Below are 20,743 nucleotides of genomic sequence, written 5' to 3'. Positions count from 1 at the left end.
GAAAAGACACCAAACAATTTCTATTTTGTGTTTTGATACTCTAGGTCACTTCCCAAACAAGGCAATGCCATCAGCAGGAACACTGCCATGGTTACATGGCATCTTCTGCAACATGAATAATCCCTGTTTCCGCAGCCCAACCCACGGAGAGGGTCCAGGTGTAGTGTCCAACTACAAAAATTCCATGTAAGCAGAGCTGTATGTGTGAGACTGGGCTGCAGCAGAACAGGCCTGCAAGGAAACTGCTAATGGCTTGCTCTGGGCACCTGTTGGACAGTCATGGGCATGAATGATGCAGGGAGAAAGGCTGGAGTATTCTCACCTTGCTTAGAAAGGTCTCTCACCACACCAAGGAGTATTTTAAGGAATTGTTCTGTGGTATGAATGAATAAGGAAGATAATAACATACCAGTTTGCAAACAGTGGAAGACAAAAATTTTCAGTTCTAGAACTTTGGTTTCATGCTGACAATGGTCAACAGAGTTGAAACAGAGCTCACGACGGTAGGTTTAGGTCTTTTAGAGAGAGACTTCAGTGCAAGTCTCTAGGGAACACATGTTCACTTAATAAAATCTGTAAGAACCTGATTACTGAATGTCTTGGGAGAAATCTTTTTGATAAAAGAGCATGGAATACCTAAGCCTTCTTTTCTCATCACTATAGTTGTCTGTTCTGAATGAGAGCTCTGATGAAGTAGCTGCATTGCCACTTCTAATGTAGCACCTGTTTTGGCTATATACTTGTGAGACTTTAATCAGCACATAACCTTCAGATACTAAGCTTGTTTGCAAAATAGGAGGATGGGAGATTTCCAGACTATTACTGAAAAAGGGCTGTGGGAGTGTTTTATTGCATTGTTCATTACAGCTGAGTCATAAAAGAAAGTATAGTAGACAAGCACCCTTAGAGTGAAAAAACCCTGTCAGCCTGAGTAAAAAAAACATTCCAAATCTCCCTGTTACAAAGTCCACTTTGCAGCATCCAATGATTAAAATTCATGAGCTAATAATGTGAAGGCCATTGAAGCCCCTGTCATGTGAAAGTCTCTAATGTGGACTTAACTTACCATTTGACCTTTTGTTCCTAGTGAACAGGATTTAAAATAGTCAGCTGAACATTTTTTGGTGGGGTACAGTCAAACACACAGTGGAGCTAGAGGGTTCTGGTTTCTGTACATTCTAGCTTTTCTAGGTTGCTTGTTACAGAGCAAACTGTCACTTTGTCAGTCCCAGTCAATCCAGTGCACTACAGCAGAAGTAAATTCATTGTGTTCTCTGGAATAATTTGGTCCTTCCTGTTTGTTGTTTCCTGTAAGCTGAAATGAGTCATGGGGACTGAGATACACTATTGCATGCATGGAAAAACATAATACTGTTAAAGAAGTGTAATGGCCTTACCTGATAGTAAGAATTGCTTATGCTTGTTTGTAAACAGAGGATATGGTTGCATCTTTGCTTGATCTGCATGTTCTAACCCTAAACTGCTGCCTGTGACTATTTGTTAATTGCGTTTTCCTGCTCCTCCTAGAAGAAATGTTCTGAAGGGACCTAACAAATTGGAGGAGACTGATGTGGGAGGTGAAAGATTTTTCTGTTTGTGAATGATTCCATGTCACTTGCTAGGCTAAGCATGTGCCCAGAGTGCCCCATTCAGCTGCTGGAGGTGGGCCTGGGCTAGAGCCAGGGCAGATTTGAACTATAACAGGTTGTCTGGGGAAGGTCCTGCATCCCCAGAAAGACCAGCATGGCTAAGGAAAAAATGTATGAATGGCCAATCTTCTGCAACACCAGTAGCCCTCTTAAAATTGCTGTGGACTTTCAAATCTAACTGAACCCCAGACTACCTGAAACTGCGGACAAAACAACTTATTTTTTTCCTCACCCCTAATAAAGACAGTCAATGTTTCTATTCTTTCTCTTCTCTTCTCTTCTCTTCTCTCCATTCTCTTCGCTTACTCTTCTCTGCGCTTCTCTTCTCTTCTCTTCTCTCTCTCTCTTCTCTTCTCGTCTCTCTCTTCTCTCTCTTCTCTTCTCTTCTCGTTCTTCGTCTCTTCTCTTCTCTTCTCTTCTCTTCTCTTCTCTTCTCTTCTCTTCTCTTCTCTTCTCTTCTCTTCTCTTCTCTCTCTTCTCTCTTCTCTCCTTCTCTCTTCTCTTCTCTTCTCTTCGTTTGAGTTTTTTGGTTTTTTTTTACTTGAAAGGTTTTCAAGAGTCATCACACTTAAATTACTGTTTCTTCATTATTTCTCCTTTCAGCCTTGCAAGGGTATATAAAGATGCTCAGGAGCTTTTACTGGAAACCCCTGAAATCCATGACCTTGGAAGAATCTGGGAAGAACTGATCATTATGACTCAGTTTATGGAAACAATGAGAACTAATCCTGAAAGAATTGCAGGTAATTGTTGTGTCTATATCCTTTAGACTATTTATTTTTCCTTCTGAGAGTTGGATAGTAGTTACTTTGGAGCCTGGCAGCATTATAGTATATTTCAGATGTAGCTGTTGCTCTGCTTACTGTTAGGGTAGGTTAAAATCTGTACAGTGACAAACAGTCACTGTCATTTAGGGAAAAGGAGAGAGGCAGTAATTTCTTTCTACAACCATCTTAAATGACAGTAGATAAAACTCAAAAACTCAAAAAGCATGGATATCTCACCACACAAAGTAAAACATGGCTTAAGAAATGTCATTAATTATTATTAAAGTAAAAGCAGAGGCAGTGAGAAAATTCACTGGAAGATACAGAGGAATTTAAAATTAGGAGCATGTCTGAATATATGCCAGGAGCATAACCCAGAGAAGTGCTTAGAGGTACTTTGTAGAAAGAGAAAGCGTTGAACACTTATAAACAGAATTGCATATTAATTGCATTAACTTTGATTTAAAGCAGCTTGCCAAACTCAAAACACAGTCCTGGGGAAAATAGGGAATGTGAAATTGTTAATTTTTTGGACTTGAAGTATCGAATTTGAAAAGGTACTCCTAAAACTAAGGTATAGAAATGGTCTGGGTTTGTGAATTGATCTGTCCCATTCTCAAATCCTTTGTCACAGGAATAGCATTCCTTTTAAAATTGTCACTCTCCCTATATTTTGAACAGGGTGTATATAAACCATCTGATACACATGGTCCACTATCCTATCAGAGGTTTATAACTAGAAGTAAAAAAGGGATTATCTCCTTGTAAATAACAGTGAGACAACCAAATGCCCCAGAATGTAAACAAGAACTTGAGTATAATCTGAGCTGTTGTTTGTACCCAGCCATAGAAATCAAACATGACTATTTAGAGGGGAGGAAAAGCATGTCATGCCATGGGTTTGCTATGTATTGCTAAGGGGCCACACCCCATGGTTTAGGAAGTTCCCTTTGCATTCCATATCAACTTTACTCATGAAATATAGAGTACATTCCCACGAATCCTGTGACATGTAATGTTAATGCTCCGTCAGAATCTCTGGAGGTTTTAAATGTGTTTTTACTTTTTTTAAAAAAATAGAAGTTTGGAATTTCCTATTATATAATACAGTAAAAAAGTCAGTTCTGAAGCCTTTCTAATAAAATTTGAATTACCATCTTTCTTCATGCAGCAGAAGTTACTGAAAGATTGGCTATTTAAGTTGTCTGTGTTTATAACTTACTACTATCACTTTTAAGTAACAGTCTTAATCTAATAGCTGCAAAGTTGAGCAAGGAAAAGTTTGCAAATGTCAGAGTTGTGATTGCCCCTTTTTCTGATGCCTGAAATCAGACCTGCCACTTGAGTCCTCCTTCCTTGTCCCAGTCTCCCTTTGCTCTGACACTTTTGATGAGATGTTTTCTTGTAGTGTGCTTTTTCCTCCACACTGCCTGGATGCCAGGAAAGGCATCAGTAAGAATATGAGGGACAGACCCATGCTATTGTTTTCAGTGTTTACTGCTTGAATAAATATGTGGAGAAACAATTCAAGAAGTTCTCAGACCCTGTAGCCTCAGGCCAGAATATACTTAGTGCAGATGGAATTGTGGAAGTTAGTTGGCAAACTCTGATAAGACTCAGCTCACAGAATGGAGTGCATGTTTATTAGAACTGTCTGAAGTTACATTCTCTATGTCAGTAGGATACACACTGCTCCTGTCAGTTTCCATTGCCTGTTCTAAAGACATAGAAGACTTAGAGCTGTTCAAGCATTCTTTACCAAAGTCTGTGGATGCTGTGTGAGGTGCTTTTAATAAAGGTGTAATTAAGTAAAGTTATAATAAATATTTATTGAACATGAGCAAAATTTAGTTTCCAAGCTTTTCTCTTGCGCCATGCTGAGACAGAGTTCTCACTGATGAGATTTGTAACAGAGACAAGTTAGGAGTATTTTGAGCATTGTTACAGACAGTAGCAGGGAAATAGGTGGCCTCTTACATTTATCTAATTTAGCTTCTTACATATGTCTAATTTAACGGTGGGTGGTCTCACTGGTTTGCCTGAAGAGTAGTTGTTCATCTAGTTTAATATGAAGCATAAGCTACACTTTATGCTTCTCAAAAAAAATTGAGTTTTTTCTCATGGAAGATTTTCAAGGGTCACTTTTGCAATGCTAGAGAATAAGGTTAACTAACTAAAATTAATTGACATCAGTGATAAATTAATGTAAAAGTAAAGGGTTGTCTGAAGTTATTTACACAAGGCTCAGAAGAAAGGACACTAAGAACTGTAGCATACTTGAATCTGAACCTTTAAAATAAAGCATTACATCAGAAAAAATCAGACACTTTCAAATGCAGTCAGGGCTGCTTTCAGTGTGTCCATTCCTGTAGCCCTAGTCTGAAACATCTTTGAGAGATCAGATATGCAGAGCCAGAACACTCAGCATTTTCTGATTATCATTTCCCAACAAAGGATTAAAATGATTTTGAATTGCAAAAATAATTTTAGCCCCAGTTAGTCACGACTAGGTATAAGAGCCAAAGCACATTCTTTTTGCAGGTTTTAGCCAGGATATGAGCTGTTCTTTAACTTCCTTTGTTTGGTATCTCACTGATCTGTGCACTCTTTTTTCATCCAGGAAGAGGAATACGAATTCTAGACATTTTGAAAGACGGGGAGACCCTCACTTCCTTCTTGCTAGAAAATGTTGGCCTCACAGATTTTGTTGTTTACCAGCTTATTAATGCTCAAGTGCGCCCTGAACAGGTGGGTGGAGTTTACAGCCACGGGGTCATTATCTGTGAAGAACCAATCTCCTGGCTCTATGTGCAAAGCAGCCTCAGTGAAGGCCTTGGGCCCAGAATAACTGATGCCTTATGGGCCGTTTGTACAATTTCTCCATTTGTTTTTTGTCAATCTAGAGGAAGACATGTTTGGTTTGTCTTTAAAAAACATTTTGAGTTTATGTTAAATATTAATAAATTATAAATAAACAGCAAAATCCTGTTGTTGCGCCCAAATAATAAGCATCCAGAAACAGTACTGGCAAGCACTGCATCCATCCCCATGACTGAAGACTTGACTCAAAAACATAAAGAAGCTGTGCATCCTTTTGAGATAATAGTCCTGATGAGAGAAGAACTACTGGAGGTTCTTAATTTATAATTTAACTTCTCTGCCCTAATGTCAGTATGGCAGTTTTTTGATATTGTCTTACATAAGTAAGTGGAAGTGGAGAAACAAACCAAATTTTTTAGAATCTGATTGAAAAATAGATCTGCTCAGAAAATTCAGAGTGAAAAGTGCAGGTCAAATCCTTCCTGAAGCAGCTAAGCAGGTAACTATGTTTGACTAAGTCCAGGCTGTCTCTGCTTCTGCATGTACGTGTTGTATATGCTTCTGCATGATGGCTGGGAGCTCTCTGAGGAACGCTGTATTAATGAATGAAAGTTGCTGAATTGGAATTCTGGAACAATTTCTACACTGCATTAGTGTGGGTGGAAGCAAGTGAATAATTGAGGCTGAAAGACACAATTCCTGTGTTTCACTGCCACATAAAATGCAAATTCTGAAACTGTGTGGGCAGAAAGAAGAAGGGCATTCATGACCTTTCATGCAGTTCCTTTTGTACATCACAGGTTCCAGCTGCTGTGACCAGTAGCCAAATTACTTATTTGCTGTATTCTTGATTGGTACCTGGGGAAGCCTTCCCCTGTCCTCACTTTATCATGAAGCAATTCCACAAGATCATACCAAAGCCAGTGTAAATTGATGCATCCTATGCATTTTCACACTTCCATGTCAGCTGAGCTGTTGAAAATTTGCTTCCTTGCTACTTGTGACAAGGAGAATATATACAGATATCCTGCTGGGTTTCTCTTTCCCTATAAATCCCATAGCTCTTCTGCATCAGGGGTCTGCTGTGTCAGGAGAACTGAGTGGAGGAGATCTGGTGTTAAATACCACTTTTGCTGCTCTCTATGCAGTTTCTTTGTTAGCAGTAATTACAGGGATACAAGATCATCTCACCAGATCTGATTTAAAGCTATGAGGAAAGAAAGTGCTGTAAATACTTCTTTCAGGTGAAAATGATGCAGAAAAACCAATCTCATAATTTTAAAAACATAACAAGAGAATTATTTTCAGTAGGAATTGAACACTGCATTTTCTGTGAGAGATAATCTGCTTCATTCCAAAAGCCCTTCTTGATAAGCAAGTTGCTTGGGCTGGACTTATGCATGGTTGAGGTGGAAGTTTCAGAGCCATGACTAGACCCTAGATCTGTGGTTGTCTTAATATTCAACCGCGATAGTTCACCTCCAGTTCTTCATGCTGCTCTGCCCTCTGTTAGCCTGCGTAGTTCTGTACACCCCTTCCCCCTGCAGCTGATGGCACAGAGCTGATCAACCTGAAAGCAACTTGTTTACAAAAGCCTGACTGTTGCCAACAGCTGGCTGGAGATCTAGGCCTGAGCCGCCTGGGAGTCAGGAAATGACACACAGAGCTGAAAGCTAAACCTGATCAAACAGCCAACTAGCTGAAAAAATAATTTGGACTTCATCTTGCCAGCTTTGGCTAAACAGTGACACATTGATTAAAAAAAAAAAAGTACTGAAGTTTCCCTCTGAGGGCCTGCTTTTTTGAGTCATTCTAAGATAAAGATAAGAAACTGATGTTAAAGCACAACAATAAGAAGTTCAGGAAAGATTGGCAGCAGCACAGCCTACCGGAAAAATTGGAAGGGTGGAGGTTTGATGTTTTTCTAATCCCATCTGTTCATGAACATTATTGAAATGCAGTTACAGTTTGTAAATAACAACTCTTTTTTTTTTTTTCTGTGTTTATCCTTCTTAGTGATGTTAATGACACTGTTTCCTCATTTCACAAGTCAAATCAAGGTTCCCAGGCTGCCTCCCTGTGCAGCCCAGTTTCATTGCAGTTGACACTGACTGATGAGGACCACGCCAAATGAGGAGTGTGTGGTTAAAAAATGCTGTTTCTACCACACACATCCCCAGGACATAAGTAACCCAGCAAATATCCAAATTATTTTACTGACATAAACTAACTTAATTCCAATTCACATGGTCCAATTTGAGGGAGGGCAGGGGTGTGTGGTTTTGGAGGTTTTTTGCAAGACAGGCTGGATCTGTCCGTTGAATTCCTTCTTTTGCAGTCTGCCTTTGTCCGCACTGTCGAGCTTGTGTTAACAATGCCTTTATAGCAGTACAGCTGTAGTGATGATAGTGCCTCTCAGACACTTCTGGAAATTCACATCCCTTTTTTGCATCATAATTCCAAAATGCAATCTGTGTGTAATTCAGAAGCCTTTCTTTTTTTGTCAACTGCTGCTCCATAAGCTGAAGCTCAGGGCAGTCATGGCAGATAAAGTACAATGTTATTCTAGACCTCTCTGCCTCCGCCTTTCTGGATGCTGACTTTCCTGAGCCACACTTGCACTTTGGTTGATAGCTTCTGACAGATGAAGCCCTTCATGAATAACTCCTCAGTCTACTTGGAATCCAGTCTCCAGAGCTACTAAATTAATTTTTTTCTCATTGCTCTGTAGTTTTAAATATTCTCTTTACAGACACCTCCAAACAAGGGGTAGCTGCTAACTATCGGAGACTTTCACATATAAAATTTTGATAATGATGAATTTCCTAATTTGCTTAGATAAGAAATAAATATGTGTCTATGTCTGACCTGGTATAGGTGTGGTGTGTTTTTTCAAGCCATATGTCTTAAAGACTGGAATGCTCAGCAGATTATTTTTCTAAAGAAAATTATTTTCCTGGGTAGATTCTGACAATTTCTAATAAGAAACTTAATAATTTCTTATTAAATTCATTTAGTCTAATGATATTGTGTCAGTGTATATTTCTTGCTTGTCTGAAAGTCTGTGTTCATCTCACAGTATGCATTTACAGTCATCACACTGTTCTGAGCAGTGTTTTCCTTAAATTTGTGCTGTGATAGGAGGTGGACAGAGGATGGGAACATTAGCTCATAAGCAATTTCCAGGGCTACTTTTTATTATATTTCCATGTACTCTGTATATTATAAAGTAAGTGGAATTTATTCATTGACTGCAAAGAGCATTCCATAACAACAATGTAAATCCCACGTAAATCTACTCATTTCTATAGAGTTATTCTGCATTTACATTGGTTTGACTATAAACTAATGTGTTCCCATTGGTTGAACACTAAAGATAAAAAATTTGGGCTTTTTCTGTTCCATGTTTATGTTAGAAGTGGTAATCAGTAAATGGGTGTGATTTAATGTAAAATGGCTTTGTAAATCCTGGCTATGTGCCTGTGCAGAGTGACAGTGAATAATGGCTGTGGGAAGTGTTGTAGTGAAATAGTCATAACTGAAATAGAATGCTGAGGGAAATCAAGCTTGAGAATGAGAGGTATTGGCCTTTTTTTTTTTTTTTCTTAGAGCAAGTAACGGCAAAAATATAACTAACCTGAACATAAAAGGTAGAGTGATGTAGTACCATCATTTGGTCCTGGGAAAATAATTTCAAGCAAGCTGCAGCTATTCCTCCTTCTCCACAAGGATGGGTGGCATGGCTTCAGGTGTGCTTAGATGACAGTTAGGAAGGGAAGATGGCTCACAGGGACTTTTGCAATGAAAGGAAAATCACTAATGAAAAGACAAAAAATGTGTCTGAAGGCAAGGTCATCTAGCATAGCATCAAGTGAAAGTGATTCAAGGGTTGATGCTTCAGTTGACCGCATCTCTCTGCTAGTCATTAAAGTATTAGCAGGGGCTGATATCAAACTGTCCACTTTTGATAAATGTTTAATTGTTCCTGAGCAGTATGCAAGTTTGATAATAGTAAGTAAGACATTGGTTTTGCTTGCAGTTTGCCTATGGTGTCCCTAGCTTGACTCTGAAGGACATTGCTTGCAGTGAGGCGCTCCTGGACCGCTTTATTATCTTCAGCAGCCGAAGAGGTCTCCCTTCTGTACACAAGGCCATGTGTGCCCTGTCCCAGGACAGTCTACAAAGAGTAGAAGATGCCTTGTATGCAAATGTTGATTTCTTTAAGCTGTTTCGGCTGGTAAGTATTAACACAATTAACTTTGTCTTATGTTGTCTTTTTTTTTCCTTATATTTCATTGCCCTTCAAGAATTTTTTTTTTTGTAATGCATCACCAATTTTCCAAGTGGTCTTAGTTTATTTACCCCTCCAAATGTAAGGTTATGGATCTGTGATTGTTAACCTACCACCAGCAGGACACATTACTCAGATAATTCTGAGTATGTTTTGGAATGAAGCAGATGAAATTCACAGTACAGCAGAACTAAGAGATTCAAATGCAGTTTTTAAATCAAAGTTTGTGTTGAAATATTATCTGTTATTTTTACAGACTGAAATATTATCAGTCTGTGTAGCAAAACAGTGTGTGGCATACCTATAGGGAATCATGAGGATTCTGAAAATACCAAATGCAGCTGATTCTGTCTTTTCTCTGTCCAGGATGACAGAATTTTTACACTGCAGTCAAAGTCATGGTGCAGCTTGAGCTGGTGTAGCCATGTGAGCCCTTTTTAAAAACCCAAATCAACCGAACTAGGAAGTTGTTCATCACTCTTTCTATAGAAGCTTTTCCTTACTTCTGTTCATTTTCCTTGCCCTTCTTTGTGTTCCTGTTTCTACTGTGACCTTGCTATGAATTAACCACTTCTGCAGCCTTGGTTTAGTATCGAGATATTATGCTACTCTATATATATGTAAAAGCATAGATTGATGTTAATATACTTTAAAATATATTATAAAATGCAAATTATATCAAATAAATAATTATAAAATGGCATATTCTTCTAGTATTTCATTTGTATTCTGCACACTGAGGTGATGCTTTCAGAGAATTATTAATAAAGGCTCCAAGGTCTCTTTCCCCATGATAGCAAACCTAAATGTCCATCACTGTGTATGTATCTTTCATGTTTGTTTTCCCTATGATCATGCTTTGCATTTTTCAACACTGAGTTCAATTTGCTGGTTTTCACCTTGTAATGTTAGTTGGCCTTATAGGAGCAGGCAGGATATATGAAAAACTCCTCAAGTTGCATAGCAAGTATTGGTCAGATTCCTCTGCCACAGCCGTGTAGCACTGTGATTAATTTAACATGGATTTTCAGCTCTGCTTTTCCAGAACTGGGAACAGAGGATGCCAGGAGCTGCAATTGACACCAGGAAAACACTGGTTGTTGCAGCATTGGTAGTCAGTCATTGTGCCCATGTGATTTTACCAGCCCTGATAAGAATTTGTGGTCAGCTTCTGAGAGATGCTGTTTTCCATTCCTAAAAATATATTGTCTTATATTTTCATATATCTTATGCTTGCTGGAAGTAGCAGTGAATTAATACTACAGTATTTCTAAAATAGATTTTCAGTATTTGGGATCTTCAAGTGAATATTCACAATGTACTGCCCAGCTTTTTTTGCAGGTTTACAATTCCCGTTCCTCAGAGTTTCAAAAAGACCAAGTTAAGGCAGGTGCTCCAAGAACCCTGTATAATCTTTGCACAGACTGGTTCCCCTTAGGGGACCAGGAAAAGGGTGTTTTGAAGCCCTGCATGTATTCTTCCTGCCTGAATGTCAAGTGACAGATCAGAACACACTAACATGAGCTTTCCATAAAAGCTCTGGCCTTTGTGACTGCCTGCCAGGTACTTACACAGTGCAGCTGTCTTCTGCTTTCTTAACCACCTACTGACTGAAAGGAATGGCAGGCAATCAGCAGGGTGTGTAGGCGTTTTTGGGGAAGGCTTTTTAGGGGCTTGTCTCATAAATATCACAATCTGGCTACCTCCAAGTCCAGCTTTGTATTTTGTTGTAATAGCAGAAGAAATGCCTGAGAAAGCTTCAAGAGTGCTGGCTCCAAGTGCATATGTGATTCTTTAGACAGCTGACAAAGAAGGATGCAGTGATGCAAACAAAGTGGTATGTGACAGCATACCATTGTGTCACCTGTTTCTTTAAAGTCCTTGTTAAATAAATGTTAGCTTATACTGAAAAGGCATTTTGTCAGTCTGCAGAAGCCTGGGAAGTAATGGTTTCTCTCAGGTTTGACAAACAGTGAGGACCAGACTGTCCAAAATCAGGAAGTTTACGAAGTTCTACAAATTATTTACCTCCATTGCAAATGTGGGCTTCTGTATCAAACCTTAGCTAAATTTGATAGTTACCAAGAGTCTGTATATCTCACTGGAAGAATAGCCTCTGTGAGAAGCAGCTTCTCAAATGTCCCAGTTACTGCATACCTCCTCCATTTTTGCACCTTTTGTCATGATGGGCTTAGATGAACAGAACAAATCCCAGGATATATTTTAAGTGTTTGTTTCAGCGTTGTATTAGAAAGAACATTCACACAGACTTCTGTGTGTCTTGCACATGGGTACTGGATTTGTGGCCCCGTAAGACAGGCTTATAAGATATTGTTCCAAATAACTCTAAGAATTTGAGCTACAGAGATGCCATTTGGATTTTCTTCTCATTGTTTTAACTGTTGTCATGTAGAAGGTTGTCCCTATTTTTTATGTATTCACAGCTTCCCACTGTTTTGGACAGAAACTCACCAGGTGCTGACCTGAAGTCTTGGGGGAGGGTGCTGTCTAATGTCTCCCAAGCAGTGCAAAAGGTAAGTGGTCTAATTATAGATTACATCACTTTTCTGCATAGCTCATAGTCCTTTTTCTCCTTGGTTGTTTTTATGTTCCAGTTATCTGCTTTACCAGAAAGAAAATAGACTTGTTGGGGAAGAGCTGATTCCTTAAAAAAATCATTCTTCTCTCATTACAAAATAAATGTAAACGTAAGCATTGGCAATTCTGAAGTGTATTCTTTTCTTCAAAAACAATTTTAAAGAACGAGAACTGAAAATGGTCCCTGTGACCAAGGCAGAGGAGAGGAAGGGATGAGGTTCTGACTGCATTCACACTTTACCATGTAGGCACAACTGCGACCTCACCAAATAGTTACTTTCTTTGAGGGCTGCAATTAACCAAGTCTTGTCTTACTGCAGCTGGCCAGGAAGCCAAGTGTTCAGGACCTTTTGAGGGTTCTGCAACCATTTCTACAAGATGGAAGGCCAGAATCCTTAGGCCACTTGGTGAGTTCCCTGTCAGATCTTTTCTGTGGCTATCCAGAAGGAGGTGGATCCAGAGTGCTTTCCTTCAACTGGTATGAAGATAACAACTACAAAGCTTTCCTGGGGATTGACTCAACAAGGAAGAAATCTGGTTATCTTTATGATAATACAACCAGTAAGTTTTCCCACCAAACCACTAAGAAACTTGTGACAGGTGCACCTTATGTTCAAGTACGAGCATAGAGTGTTGCTTTTATAAATAACCTTTTAAAGCAGTTGATTTAGGAAATTAGAGCCAGGTGAAATGATTTTACTCCATACTTACTTCATAGCTGGAAGCAGAGAAGCCCAGGACTTGACAACTGACAGAAATACCTGTTTGTTTTTAATATGGAGGCATAATCATAGGCATGATCATATTTAAGACTGTTCTTCTGTTTCATCTTCTAATATATGCTACTGATACCATGAAGAACAAGGTGTTCCTGAAAAAGGTTCAGGAAAAGACAATATGGCATTCTGGAATTACTTTTCTCCAAAGTATTTTTCTAAACTTTATTTTTTCTCCTAACTTGTTTGATGGCCTCCGGCACAGAAATTTAACAATCTCTCCTTTCCAATAATAGTCAATTTGATACATGGTGGCTGTTATCTTACTGCATAAAAGTGCATCTATTTTGTAGCAATAATGTTCTACAGCATGATTACGTTTTATATAGAAAATATTTCAATTTTCCAATTTCTGTGGCTTTTATTTCCTTACTATTTATTTCCTCCTATTGTAAAAAAATATTACAAAGAAGAACCAATTTTTTACCATTTGTTATTTTGTCCTTTTATAATGTCCCCTTCTGTTTGCTAGTTAATTTTTCTCTACACTGAACTCACCAGCAGTTTTTTCTGTACTACCACTCATTTTATAGCTGGTAGTTCTGTGTCCCTTCTGCTATGATAAATATGATTGCATGGTGACAAAGTACAGGTGGACACTTTGCCTACAGAGACTCCTACCTTTCACTGTTGGTGTTAATACTTGGCTCTACTTATGTCTGAGGCTTCCAAAGAGGCCCAGTACTCCATCTCTTCAACCAGGAAACAAATTAATTGAATCCTGCCCAAGTAAACTAATTACTTCATAGTGCAGGGATAGGATAAAAATATTTACATTAAAATGTTTAATTTTAAGTTATTGTAGGATCCAGTTCTGAACTGTTCTGGAGTTCAACATCTAAGCCCACAGGATCAGCTTTGTATTAGTATCAGCTACAATACAAAGGGGCTAAGTCATTAGGAGTAAAGCAAATAAAGCTCAAACTGCTCAGTCTGTTCTGAGCTGTCTTGTTTCCTTCCATTTGAAATACCATGTAAATAACAGCAAATTTTAAATGGCTATGTTTGCTTTTCCATAGCATATTTTATAACTCAAATATCTACTTAATAGTCTTTCTGTCCATTCAGTCATTGTACTCCTGCATTGCAGAATGTGCTTTAACTCATTCAGATCCAAACTGTCTGTACTGCCACTTAAAAGCCCTGCAGGATGTTATGTGTGATAGGATTTTAGTAGGGTTACATCAAGACTCTCTTTCTTTCTGTCCTTAGCACCCTTTTGTAATGCATTGATCCAGAACTTGGAATCAAACCCTTTAACCAAAATAGCCTGGCATGCTGTGAAGCCCCTGCTGATGGGAAAAATTCTCTTTGCTCCTGATGCACCTTCTGTACGGGAAATTATAAAAAATGTAAGTTCTGAAATACAAAAGGGTATATTTCTAAAAAAGAAACATATTTTGAAAAACAGTCACCAGTGACAGTCAGCCTAATCAGAGTTTCTTCTCAAAACTCCATTTGTTCTGATGGTCCTCAGAGGAAGGACAGGTACTCTGTTTAAAAAACAGGAGACAGGTCTTCTCTGATTCACCCTATCTTGGTCCATGCTGCATGGTTTTTCCAGCTCACCCAAGCAGCTTTTTTTTGGCTTGATTCCACATTTACACTAGTAAGCATGATAATATTTATTTTACAGAGGTAGGAACATAAGCAGATCTGTGCCAGTAAATGTTTAAATGGAGCAACTGTGAGACTTAGATAAGCTTATTGAGAACTAACACTGAGATATTGCAAACCAATAGCAACATCATGTTTTATTATTTTATCTTTTAAATGCACAAAGAATTTTCACTTCATTGAAATAGGATGGAACCTGGACTCTTCAGCAAAATGCTTGAAGTTGGGTGAATTAATCTGACCAGTTAAATCAAGGTTGCATATGACCCAGGTTTTGTCCACCTCATAACCAGCAATTCCCTACTCTAGAGATCTGTACAAGGCACAGAACTACTGCTCAGATTTCACACAGGAAAACATCAGATTTACAGCAGCTCATCATTTCAGGTCTTAATAGCATAGCTATGGGAGTATCTGTCTTTTCCAGTTGCCTTCCATTCATTCATCTACTCACATCATCATCTTCCTTTTTTGTTCTTAATGGAGAGAGATAGTCAAGGGGAAAATTCTAAATAATTCTACCAAAAATCTGAGTACTTAAAGGAAATTGAAATTAACTAGGCTTAATGTACAATTGTTTTTTCCATTACATATACCACAGAATTTTATCCTAAGTGAATTTGATTCTGGCTGGATTTTACAGATTCTTTTTCTGATGGTTATTAAAATTTCTGCTATTTGAACAAGTTGGATAAGTTTTGAAGGTAAAAACTACAGCTGTCTAAGTTAGAGGTTCCTCTCTCACCACATCCTGGATAGATCATAAATTCAGTCTATCTTCTTAGATTTCTAACTTTTTTTTCTGCTGTTTTTTTTTAATCAGGCAAACTTCACTTTTGAGGAGCTTGAACGCCTCCAACTGTTGACCAAAGCTTGGGAGGAAGTTGGACCTCAGCTGTGGTACTTCTTTCAAAACAGCCTACAAATGAACATGATCCGTGTATGTTATAACTTATCAAAGATCCTCAGTAAGAGCAGCCTTTCACCATCTTCTATTTTTATTAATGAAGCAGACAAATAATTTGAAAGGTTTGGCCAGAAGCATAGCCTTTGCAGCAAGAAAACTGTGGCCTTTAAGGCTGTTGGCTGCTGGGCTTGGTTTGAAGGCAAGTCATAGATGCATTACAGCATCCCTGTGGCAAAGCCTTAGATCCTAGCAGTCAAGAATCTGACTAATGACATCTTAATAAAGGCAGCAATTGCTGCTTCCCTGCCTCCCCAAAATGTCTTTCAAGAATGACTTTATTTTCTTGAATTCTGTATAGGCAAAGAAGGCAGTAGGATCATACTTTTTCTGGGCCGGACAGAAATTTATTTTGGGAAATTGCTTGCTTCTGTATCATTCAGATTTGACTTTGATCAACTGCAATTACTACCTGTAGTTAAAGTTTATAAAGCAGTTCGTACTAGAAAAAAACATTTGGTTTCCTCATTTTTCTATATTGTATTAGACATTAATAACATTTATCCTCTTGCTTATAGAGAAATAATGCAATAAATAGTCAAGGAAAAATTTATTTTCATCCATTCTTCAGATCACACATCCAGTTATGCAATAACCCATTTGTAAAATTGATTCTTTAGGATACCCTTTTGTCCTTGTTCATGTGTTGAAAGAGTAATGGAAATGGAAACCATTCTAGCTAAATAGGGCATGGAAAGACAATCATTGTGGCAAAGCTGTCATATTTTTCTTCAGGACTCTCTGAAGCACCCTACAGTGAGGGACTTCCTGAACAGCCAGATGGGTGCGGAGGGCTTCACTGCAGAACAAATCATCAACTTTCTGCACAATGGATCTTCAAGGAGCCGGGAGAAGGGAATGATGGACTTTGACTGGCGGAACATCTTCAGCGCTGTAGACCAAGTTCTGCGATTGCTCAGTCAGTATTTGGAGGTAAATTTAGCCCTGCCCCTTCAGGGAATAGTTGTAGAGGAGATCTTAAAACCAGTTAGGCAGTACTGGGGTCTTTGGTAACAGATAGGAAAGTTAAAATCATAAAATATTTGCTTGTTTCAAGTTGAATCTCATTATCAAAACCATGTATTTAGAATAATTCAGTGGCACAAGTACATGAACACTTATTATTAAAAAAAGTTCAATTTGATGGTCTTCAAATGCTTTACTCAAAATGCTGGTTGAATTAATACATTTCAATGCTGATAGGCAGAAAGTGAGTGCAAAACTTCAAATAATTGGTTTTTTGTAAGTATTGATAACCAACAGGCCTCTGATTTCAGCAAGGTCAGGAGCAGAGGAACAAACAGTTCTTTGGTAAGTCCCCTTGCAGCTTTTTAAGCACCTGATCAAAATTCCATTGGAACTGATGGGGGAGTTTCCACTTGTTCTGTGGTCACTTCTGACAAGATGTCTGTCTCTTTCCTGCAATCTGCCTATTTTCTCTAGCAAGTTGTTTTCAGTGGTGCCTTCTGAGGATTTTTGAGAGAAAATTGGTACCAGTTATAGGCATCAAGACTAAGCCTAACTCCTAATTTCAATCCAGATCAGTCGAAAGGACCATTTGTCCCTATCAAGATGGCAGGAACTGAAAGTTTATCTGCCTTCCTACAGCTAGTACAAGAAGGAACAATAAAGGCTGTGCACAAAGGTCTGCTGATTCATATAATGATCTTTTTGTATCATGTTAGCAGAATTATTTCTTGTCAAACTGAGCGAAAAATATTGTGTGCAGCAGGTCAGTGCTGGAACATCAGTAATATCAGAGCAGTTACTGTACCTGGTAATAGATCTTTGTGTCCTCATGTTCTTTGTAATGAGCTTATTCTTTAAAGTCTGCTGTTTACACGGAGCTCTAAGCACTTGAGAATGCTTTCCCACTGTGCCGGACACAATGGCAACAAATAGCTCCCTTTGGGGAATAGCCTGCTCCTTACCACTGTAATATGCAATAAGAACAATGTGTTGCCAGCACCTGTCTTTGGCAACTCCAGGTCTCTGCTGCAAACTGTGATGCAGCTGAGAATCCCACAAATTATGCAGTGTCTGCTCCTCCTCACCACCCCAAGAATTACCTTTTCTTTCCTTTGATTACCTTAGGCCACAGAACAACTAAACTGTTAGTGAGAGCTTTGTAGTCACTTCTTTATGTTTATTATTCTCTGGTTTTCTCTTCCAAACCTGTTCTTATTATTTTGATTTTGGTTTTCCCATTTTCATTGGACCATTTAAAATTGATAAATAATTTATTTCAAATCTACTGGGAGTAGATTTGAAATAAATTTCCCCAAATAGTTGATAAATTAATTTTGATATAGTGAGATTTATGAAGACACAAACTGAGTTCAAATTCACTAGGAGCAAGATAAGACTAGGTAGAGCATACAGTCTTTGTTTTGAATGCAATTCATGTTAAGAGAAATAAATTCTAGCTTTGGCTCATAGATTACTGTATAAAATGTCTTCTCACTTTCAAACAGTGTGAATTATTGCAACACTGCCATTCTGCCCTATGTTCTTATACAAGCTTTGATTTCACTCTACTCATGGAAAAGATCTATAAGCGTTTGTGTTTTGAACACTTGCAGCTTCCTTTACTGGACTCCTGGATAAGAGCCTGTGCTGCTCTTCAGCCCACTCCAGGCACTGTCTGTTCTGCAGTGAAAACCTAGACAAGTCCCGGTGATGTCAGTATTATTTGCTGGTATCATTCTCACCGATTCCTCTCGAGAACTGTCTGAGTTCTTCTGCAGCTGAAATAAGTATCTTGAAAATAATTCTGCCTGATAAAGAAACAACAAATAATCCTCCAGACTCTGCAAAGACACAGTTCCACAGGAGGGGTTTGTTTTGCACACGCTGCCACTTTTGCAAGAACTAAACTGAATTCCTAAATTCAGTTAACACCATGTAGGATAAATGGATCCCAAAAAATTAATGCAACATGAGCCATTGGTCTGATTTTATTTCTCTTCTGACACGCAAAGTTTCCTGCCTTATTTTGCTTTCTGATATGAAATTCTACATATTTTAGTTTTCTGAAGCAAAAGGGAATGTGAACACCTACAAACACTAGGAAAAATAAAGCCACAAAGTAGTGTTATCAATTTAAGCAGTGTTCTGATTGTGATTTAAAAAATATATTTTCATATAGGTCCCATTAAGGCTGTGGTAGTACAAGTTCTAAGGGAAACAGAGCATGATTTCTCACAGGGAAAGGTTAAGTAAAGGAGTCTTTAAGATTAAATAACAAGTACCAGTATGAGCCCTTTGATGTAGACCAATTTTTAATTATTGGCTTGCAAGAAATGATCGAGGAGATAAGATCAAACAAGTAAGCCTGTTGGAATTTTATGAAGCAAAGGAATTCAATAAGTATCTTTCCAGTCAATCAGGGTTTGAATACTTCTACTCTGTTAATATTTTGCCAATTCTGAGGGGCAGAAGCTAAATATATGAACATAAATCTGTAATTTTACAAACAACTAATGCTAGAGTTTGTAGCATTCACATCTTTGTTTTACGCTGCCTGCTAAGGAGGACCTAAATGGAGGAACATAAAGAACTTAGGTTTTGATGAATTTTTGTCTTGTATATGCATTGATAAGAACACAGTTTGTAGTAATGGCAGAGACTAAGAAAAAATACTTTTTTTTTTGAGATAACCAATAAAAATGACCCATTAACTGAAGTCAGCAGGTAAATCACGCATCAGAATTCAGCAGGGACATAATATGACCAGTTAGATAAATCAATTACTTGCCTGGTGTTACATAGGAATAAATGTTGAATTACCTAAGAGACATTTAAATTTAAATTTATGCTCTGACTTTTCCTAGTGCTTCACTTGACAAAATGCTTTTCAGCTGAAGTCCACAGCCAATGTTCTTTTCTTACAGATCAGTCCTTCAGCTGTCTAGTATTCACTCAGGCACTTCCTGTGCTGAAGGGAGGAGAGAGTCAACTTTTAATAGTTTCATAAAGCTGAAAATAACAACAGTTTCAGTTGAACCTACTTTCCTTTTCTCTTTTCAACCACCAGTGTTTGCTTCAATATATACCTCTTAGTATTTTAATCCAATGCAAATTTTCTCTTTGTAATTATTTGTAGTGTTTGACCTTGGATAAATTTGAAGGTTATCTTGATGAAACTCAGCTGACTCGTCAAGCCCTTTATCTGCTGGAGGAAAACAAATTATGGGCTGCTGTGGTTTTTTCAGACTTAGAACCTACAGCCAGCAGTCTCCCACCACATGTGACATACAAGATTCGAATGGACATAGACGCAGTGGAGAAAACAAACAAAATCAAAGACAGGTATTTACCTGATAGTGATTTCTCTGTTCTTGCCTGCCATAGCATAAATATGAGAGACATAAGGGTGTTGGAACCTGTGCTGGATACATATGTAAAACCCAGCTGTATTTGTTAATAGTTACTGTGCAGTGCAGCACAGAATCCGTCTCTGGTTACCAGGTATCAACATAAATGGTATCACTCTTGTGACAAGCCAAGCAGTGGGTAGGTGCAAGAATACAAGGCAAAGGGATGATTCTGCTCAGAATCTATTCAGTAACCTGCTTCAGTTTATAGATGGCCCCACCATTGGGAAAGACAGACAAGGAAGTCCTGCATGGATTGTGACTGTTCCTCCTTAAGTCCCCACCATATAGACTCACTTAAAGGACTATAATTTCTCAGGATTGTCTACAGAAGAATATAACTGTATCTGGTAGTTGCAATTCCAAATACGGCTATTTCTATTCTAGAACAGTTATTCAGCTACGGGACTAATTTATGTACATTTTAGGTCAAAATTGCTATTCCAAGTCAGTGCAGAGAAAATAAAAGGAAAAAAAAAGAGCCTTCCACTTTCTCAAGCAATATGGTGTGATAGACCAAAGTCTAGAAAATATAACTCCAGCCAGTGTCCCTAAAATTTCACTGGCTATGATTAATTAATTAATTTGCCCCACAACCCTTCCCTAAAATCACTGCTTACCCAAATGGTTTCCATGTGAATCTTCTTTTGAGGTACTGGGATCCTGGTCCAAGAGCTGATCCTGTTGATGATTTACGTTATATCTGGGGAGGCTTTGCATATCTCCAGGACATGATTGAGCATGGGATCATAAAGACCCAGACCAGCACTGAAGTGCCATTGGGAATTTATCTGCAGCAAATGCCATATCCATGTTTTGTGGATGATGTGTGAGTAAAAGCAGTTTGTCTTAATTCTATTTAATACTTGGATTGCTGGATGGTTT

The 20,743-nt window shown here is 38.3% G+C and overlaps 1 protein-coding gene across 1 annotated transcript in view; it reads left to right on the top strand.

Moving 5' to 3' along the window:
- The window catches only part of ABCA4 (ATP binding cassette subfamily A member 4), a 60,115-nt gene that overhangs the window by 3,081 nt on the left and 36,291 nt on the right, over positions 1-20,743 (top strand). Inside the window, exons 3-13 of the mRNA XM_050977527.1 lie at positions 45-186; positions 2,253-2,392; positions 5,037-5,164; positions 9,276-9,473; positions 11,972-12,061; positions 12,446-12,686; positions 14,114-14,253; positions 15,342-15,458; positions 16,218-16,415; positions 19,588-19,793; positions 20,511-20,687. Coding sequence (XP_050833484.1) covers positions 45-186; positions 2,253-2,392; positions 5,037-5,164; positions 9,276-9,473; positions 11,972-12,061; positions 12,446-12,686; positions 14,114-14,253; positions 15,342-15,458; positions 16,218-16,415; positions 19,588-19,793; positions 20,511-20,687 — 1,777 coding nt within the window. The remainder of the gene's footprint in view (positions 1-44; positions 187-2,252; positions 2,393-5,036; positions 5,165-9,275; positions 9,474-11,971; positions 12,062-12,445; positions 12,687-14,113; positions 14,254-15,341; positions 15,459-16,217; positions 16,416-19,587; positions 19,794-20,510; positions 20,688-20,743) is intronic.

This window comes from Serinus canaria, chromosome 8 (genome assembly GCF_022539315.1).
Source record: "Serinus canaria isolate serCan28SL12 chromosome 8, serCan2020, whole genome shotgun sequence".
Taxonomy (NCBI): Eukaryota; Metazoa; Chordata; class Aves; order Passeriformes; family Fringillidae; genus Serinus; species Serinus canaria.
Note: the sequence above shows the minus strand (reverse complement) of the source record. Positions and strands in the feature narration are given on the sequence as shown.